Source organism: Grammomys surdaster, unplaced genomic scaffold, assembly GCF_004785775.1.
Source record: "Grammomys surdaster isolate TR1022 unplaced genomic scaffold, NIH_TR_1.0 363, whole genome shotgun sequence".
Lineage (NCBI taxonomy): Eukaryota > Metazoa > Chordata > Mammalia > Rodentia > Muridae > Grammomys > Grammomys surdaster.
Genome location: NW_021604782.1, coordinates 8,769,026 through 8,775,991, shown reverse-complemented (window position 1 = coordinate 8,775,991; position 6,966 = coordinate 8,769,026). Strand labels below are relative to the sequence as shown.

The window sequence follows — 6,966 nt, the reverse complement described above, 5'->3', positions numbered from 1 at the left end:
TTCCTTCCTTCCTTCCTTCCTTCCTTCCTTCCTTCCTTCCTTCCTTCCTTCCTTTTAAAAAATCTTTTGTATCTACCTATGTGGAGATGTTCTTTACCATATTAGGAAACTGTAATTCTATATCTACCTGACTCATTTCTGTCAAGACTCACTTTTGGGATTTAGTAAATGCTTCCACCCCAAACATTTTGGGGGTGGGGGTGGTGCATTAAGTATGTTACAGCATGCCTGTGGAGTTCAGAGGTCAACCCACTGGAGTTGGTGCCCTTCTTCTGCTACATAGATCTAGGGGGCTGAAATCAGACTCACCTGCTGGAGCCTTCACCCACCCCATCACCTCACTGGCCTTAAATGCTTTTGTTTAGCATTAGAATTAGGATACAGTGTGTGAATAAAAAAAACAGCAAGTAAACAGTGATCTACAAGTTGACTTGGTTGATTTTGTATCTTTATGTTCCTAATATCTCGGTTTCCACTGAAGAATGAAAACCAGTGAAAGAAAACTTACGCGTGGCTCAGTATCTGGAGGAGCCACCACCGTCGCATCCTCTTCCACATCCTCCTCTTTGCAAACTGCAGAAGCCTGAGTGCTAAGATCTGGGAAAAGGAAAAATCAGCTCCACTCTTTGTATTAAATCAGCACTCACCACAACCTGCTCAAGGTGGATTCCTTTCCTAGAGTGGCTCACAGGAAACGCTTATTTGCTTATTTAATATAAAGGACAGTAGAAAGGATACAAGCAGTCAGATAAAAAGGCTGCACAGGGCAAAGCCTGCAGGGAAAGGTTCAGTGCTTCTGAACATAGCTACAGCCTGGATACACCCAGATGGAAACCCCTTCCACGCCCTCTTCATAGATAACTGCCCTCTTGCAATCCCCATATACCCAGCTTTCTTGAAGACAATTTCATCATGTAGGCATGATTAATGACATCATTAGTGATCATCTCTACTTTCAGCCCCTCCCCCCTCTGGAGTTGTAAGTTCTATCCTTCTATAGCTGCATTAGAAACCAGCCTTCATAGGAGATTATTTATGGACATTTCAAATATGACCTCATTAAATTCAGGCGTGGCTTATGATAAGTGACAACTGTCTTTTACCTTACCATCTATTGAGGGTTCTGGAACAGGTTTCAGGAACCAAGGAGGAAAGGACAGATGTGTTAATAAAAAGGCACTTATTGCTCTAGTCCCTTGGGGCTAAAGAGTTGTAGGGGCTGTAGGCCCAAGAGGAAATGAAAACTCAAATACCTATTTTATAATACCAAAGTGTTTCATGGTTCTCTGGAGCAGAGTAAAGAAATCAAGTTTTCCTTCTCTTTAGGATGCAGAACTTCCACAGAGATTGATTTCTATATTTAAAAAATATGCTCCCCCCCACTATTTCCTAAAAAAACTTTTCTGTTCTTGAGTCCACAAAACTGAATTCCATCCTTTGATATATCTTTAGCTATAGATCATTCTGTACAATAAAGAGCTTAGAAAATATTTTTAATTTATAAGATCTACTGGGGCTGGAGTGATGGTTCAGCGGTTAAGAGCACTGACTGCTCTTCCAGAGGTCCTGAGTTCAATTCCCAGCAACCACATGATGGCTCGCAACCATCTGTAATGGGATCTGATGCCCTCTTCTGGTGCATCTGAAGATAGCTACAGTGTGCTCAAATGTATAAAATAAATAAATCTTAAAAAAAAACAAAAAGATCTACCAAGGTAAACCAGCTTTGCTCAAATATTATTTATAGCTGTTGACTGAACAAAGACACTATGCTGACAAAAAACAAAATAAATAAAACCTTCAGGATTGCTAGCTGATTCTTACAGATAATAGCTAAAAAGCAAGAAAACTCCAGTGTGAATTTGAGGGGGAACAACAGAGGGTTGGGTCTGGATGAGCTCAGATGGGTGAGAGACTAGGTCAAGACCCCAGGAGGAGCCTGAATTCACAGTGACTAAACATACTGACCATCCTCAGATGATAATTCTTTTTCAAGTAAGGGGAAATAATTTTTTCAAATCATACTCTACCATCTTATAACAAGAACTGGAGGCATTTTTTTATTGACCAGATAGTTGGAGAAAATTATATAAAGATGTAAGAAGATTAATTTAAGAAACTTGTTCTTCCTTATAGATTGCTGTTAGCAATGGATTCTTCATTGTAGGAATTCTCCACACAGAGGCAGTGGTGCACAGAATGGATTCTACCACGAGCTCCAAGAAGGCTAGAAGGAAGCACTGTTTACTGCCACCCATCTGATTTGTGGTCACACAGGTAACTTGTACACCTAAAATGTGGACTGCCTGACTCCTCTCTGATTTATCACTGCAACATGCTCACCTTCCAAAATTAGGGTCTCTAACAAGAGACCCCACAATGTAGAACCGATTGAAGTAATCTGTAAAATAGAATGTTTCTCTTAAAGCAATGGTTCCCAACCTTCCTAATGCTGTGACTCTTAATACAGTTGCTCATGTTGGTGACCCCAACCATAAAATTATTTTTATTGATACCTCATAATTGTAGTTTTGCTATTGCTATGAATCATAATGTAAATATCTGAGATGCAGGATATCTGATATATGATCCCTAAGAGGTCTTGACCCACAGGTTGAGAACCGCTGCCTTCAATTATCCCTAAATTGAATATTATATATTCAATTTTTGAATATATAATTGTAATTTTTATTTTCAATCTTAGCAGTATTGCTTCCTTTGAGAAGTTTACTTCATATCTTAGGGGACCCCTCTCACACCCCACCCCACCCCCACACTCCACTAGCAACTCTCACCTTCCTTTTCTTCAAGTGTTTGGTTCAAATCTTCTACCAGGGTCACCACCTCCACACTACTCTCAGGATGCTGAGAATTCACCCAGATCCTCATCTCTCCAGGCAAAACCCTCAGGAACTGCTCAAACACTAACAGCTCTAAGATCTGCTCTTTGGTGTGAATGTCTGGTCTTAGCCACTGCTTGCAGAGTTCCCAGAGTTGATTCAGGGTTTTTCTGGGTCCTTCTTCCTGTGAGTAACAAAACCACCTGAACTTCTGCCTGAAAGACTCCAGGTCATCAGCATACCCTCTCAACATACTTTCTTGTACCCTCAGAGTATCCACTCTAGGGACCCTGCTTTGTTCACTCAAAGCCAAAGCTGAAGGGTCTGGGGAGATGCCTGCCATCATGTCTGAGGGCACTAAAGCTTGCATTGTCTATCACCAGCAGGAATCCAGTCCTCTTTAGAGTATCTGGGTATCAGTGTGATCTGCCAACAGGTAATATCTATACACGGCAAACTAAACCAAGGGCTCCAGGAATCCAATTTACAGTCTTGAAGGAACTGTCAAGAAGAAACAAAAGACATTAAATGAATAATCATCAATTCTGAAAACACTGATTGTTTTTTATCACCCACACACGAACCCCCCTCCTTCCACTTATACCTATATACTTATAGGCTCAGAAAAGCTCTGCCCAACCAACTATTCTATCAAAAGGAGACCCTTTATGGGATAAAAACTGAAGAGTTAAATAAAGATAATTAAATATACTCTGCAAGCAGACAGTTACCTCAGATTTAATACTACTCACAGACAAAATGAATGGACGATCTCCCTGGTTCAAATGACTCAGGCACAAACCTATTTAATGGGTCCTGTCCTCTTTCAACAAACATACATTTCCTACCAGTCACTTAACTCGGAAGCCTGATTTCACATTTTACTCCCAAATTTCTCCTCCCTACTATTACTTTTCATATAATAAATAACCGAGCTAGACTGTCTCTATCTTAAAATTTATTGTGTGTGTATGAGTGTTTCGCCTGCCTGTATGTATGTGTACCACACGTGTGCCTGGTGGTCATGGAGGTCAGAAGGTGGCATTGGATCCCTGGAGCTGAGGTTACAGAAGGTTGTGAGCTGCCATGTGTGTGTTGGGAGCTGACCCTGGGTCCTCTGGAAGAGCAACAAGTGCTCTTAACCTTAGAGTTTCTCTCTTAAGAACAGTTGTCTTCAATCTACTCTTGAGCTGTAGCCGGAGGATTTCCCCTAATACTCAAAAGCTGACCCTGTCATTTTCCTGCTTGGAAGCCCTTACAGCGTCCACCAAGATCAAGGTCAAAGCAAAGGGCACACGGAACAACCTTAAGATTTGCCTACATACTTCATAGGCAGACACTGCAGCCATACAACCCCACACAAACTCTCCCTATCTTTTACACTAGAGGGATTCCCGCTCCCTCGTCACTTGGAATGATGCCTTCCTACTCTTAACACCCCTGTACTCATTCTTCCAAACAGGGCTCCTAGGTCTCAGCGGTGAAGAGCACTGTTGCTCTAGCAGAGGAACCAGCCTTGATTCTATTCCTGGCACCACAGAGCAGCCCATAACCATCTGTAACTCCAGTTTCAGGGAATCCAACACTGTCTCTTCTGACAAGTACACAGTGCAGATATACATGGAGGCAAAACACTCATAAACACAAAATAAAACCAGGGATGGCTACTGCTCAGTGATAGAACACTTGCCTAGCATGTGGAGATCCTGGTTTCAACCCTCATTAATACCCACTCCCACTCCCACCCCCACCCCCACCCCCACCCCCACCTCCACCCCAACCTCCACCCCACCACCGGTTGTGGGGAACCCCACAAGAAACATATCAAAAGCAAAAGCTCCGATTCTTCTCAGTTGACATGCTGCCACCACCGTGCAAAATTCCCTTTGATATCTAAATGGTCTTCTGCACACAGCCTGGCTTGTGCTGCATGCATTCATTCATTCCATAAATGACTGGGTTCTATAAAGATGGGAATGGACACTGTGGGGACAGGCGTGTAGAGCTCACTTACATCTCGGAAATAAGACTGGAGATGTACCACTATTCGGCAGGATATACTAGCCTCTTATTGCAATTAGCATAGCGTTAACCACCCACCTCAGGATCCGACACCTGGCACATGAGATGTCATTTATTTCTTTGCTAACCATCAGGCGCCCACCATGTCACCTGGCACCCCTTTGGGTACCTGGGACTCCGCAGTGACTGAGACATGCGCAGCTGCTTCAATAGAGGCTCTGTGAAAATGTGACGCAGGTAAATGTTCTCAACGCGAAGGAGAAAGCCAGCGGCAATTTGCCCCACAGGTGTCAGCTGGCAAAGCCTGGAGACCTCCAGCTTATTAAGAACGCGGAGGAAGGACGATCCAGGTTTCTGACAGATACAGCCAGAGACGCTGCTAAACATCTAATAAAAGGGTCGCACACATACACACACGCGCACGCGAGCAAACACACCAAGGAATTATCTGGTTCAAAAATACCAATGGTGGCGAAGTTTTCAAGACCTGAGCACAGGGAGGAATGGAAGGATGGGAAGACGCCGTGCTGCTGAAGTGCACGCCCCCGCACCGGCAGCTGCAGCGCCTGGTCCCTGGGATGCTCTGGGTCCCAATCCGCCCAAGGCGTGCGCTCGAAGCCCACAACCCGCGCAGCTCCAAACCGAACGACAGAAAGCACCAATACCTGCACCAGCATCCGCAGCCAGCGGCACCGCAATTAGCGTTCAGAACCTTGTCCCACAGCAGCTGCGCGCGCAAGACTTCGGGAGCCACTGCGCCTGCGCAAAAGCTAGGAACTACGATTCCCGGGGTCCGCTGGCCTCGATTTCACAAAGTCCTGTGCTTTCCATAGGCTATTATCTGGCCTGTTGCGCATGGCCACAGAGAAGCGATTGGGGGGCTCGGCTGCTAAATTATTGCTGCGCCAGAGGCTTAGAGGCCTAGAACACTCTTAGGTTTTTTAGATCTATGCAGCCCAGCATCCACAGTAACCTTAAATCTTCCTCAGCTCCCCCCATCACCACCGTTCACTAGAATTCAAAGTGGAAAAAAAGCCAGCGAGGACGCATTAGCGATGCCTTTAATGAAAACCATTAGTAACGCAGCAAATGCACTATACAAATGTTATTCTCTGGCTTCCTGCCACCACGATCCGAGGCTAAGCATCCTACACAAAGCTTTGCCTGCACTGTTGCAATAGCTTCTTGGTTTTCCCCCTGCCCATGACTTACACCATGTCTAGGCACATTATGTCCCTCCCGAGGAAGGACTGCTCAAAACTCTACTATCTTAGTTACTTGTTCTCTTTCTGTGATAAAATACCCTGGCAAAAGCAACTACGGAGGAAAGGGATTTTTTTTTTCAGCTCACAGTTCAACTTTTGATCCTGGCTGTGGATGTATGCTGATGCTTAGGTTCCTTTCTCTGTTTATACAATCTAGGATTTCCTGCCTAGGAAATGGTGCTACCTACAGCAGGTGGTCAAGATAATCCCACATTGGCATGCTGAAAGGCTGCTCTCCCAAGTGATTCTAGAGGTGGCTTAACTGGTGATGGAAGACAGAGCCGTGGGATCACAGAATCAAGACATGATAGTAGTACTGAGATGTACAGCAGCCATTGACGGGCAGGAACGAGGTAACACAAGCGAGGTAGATCACATTTAGTGAAGATGACCACACCGGCATCTATCGATCTACTCTAGAAGTCCTTCCTACAAGTATACTGTTGATGTAACTCCTTTGAGAGCAGTTTCTAGTTTTTGAAACTAGGGTGACCTCTCTTAGCTCATTAAGTCCAGAAGTGGATGGAGGGTGCCGTTTAATGGTACTGCAGCTGCCGAGGACTGTGAAGTATGGTCCTGGGTTTGCTTCAGATGGCGGGTAGGGTGTCCTTTTGAATGCTTAAAAGCAGGATCCATCCATCCAATCCACGTTTTTTGTTTTGTTTGTTTTTAACTTATAACAAAGTGGGATTGTTGTTGTCTCCATACCCTGGAATTCCAATTCTCCTACCTGGAGCAGACAGTATTTACTCTTTATAGCTGACTTCTTTCATTCAATATTATGCCTATGAGATTTGTCAACATTGTTGCTTATAGTTAGGAACTAGTTGATTTCATTG

General features: G+C 44.2%; 1 protein-coding gene across 1 annotated transcript in view; it reads right to left on the bottom strand.

Moving 5' to 3' along the window:
* Znf483 (zinc finger protein 483) overlaps positions 1-5,569 on the bottom strand; it is a 14,336-nt gene extending 8,767 nt beyond the window's left edge. Inside the window, exons 1-3 of the mRNA XM_028780031.1 lie at positions 5,528-5,569; positions 2,796-3,341; positions 509-597 (exon numbers count right to left, since the gene is read on the bottom strand). Coding sequence (XP_028635864.1) covers positions 509-597; positions 2,796-3,210 — 504 coding nt within the window. The 5' untranslated portion in view covers positions 3,211-3,341; positions 5,528-5,569. The remainder of the gene's footprint in view (positions 1-508; positions 598-2,795; positions 3,342-5,527) is intronic.
* Between the last annotated feature and the right edge of the window lie 1,397 nt (positions 5,570-6,966).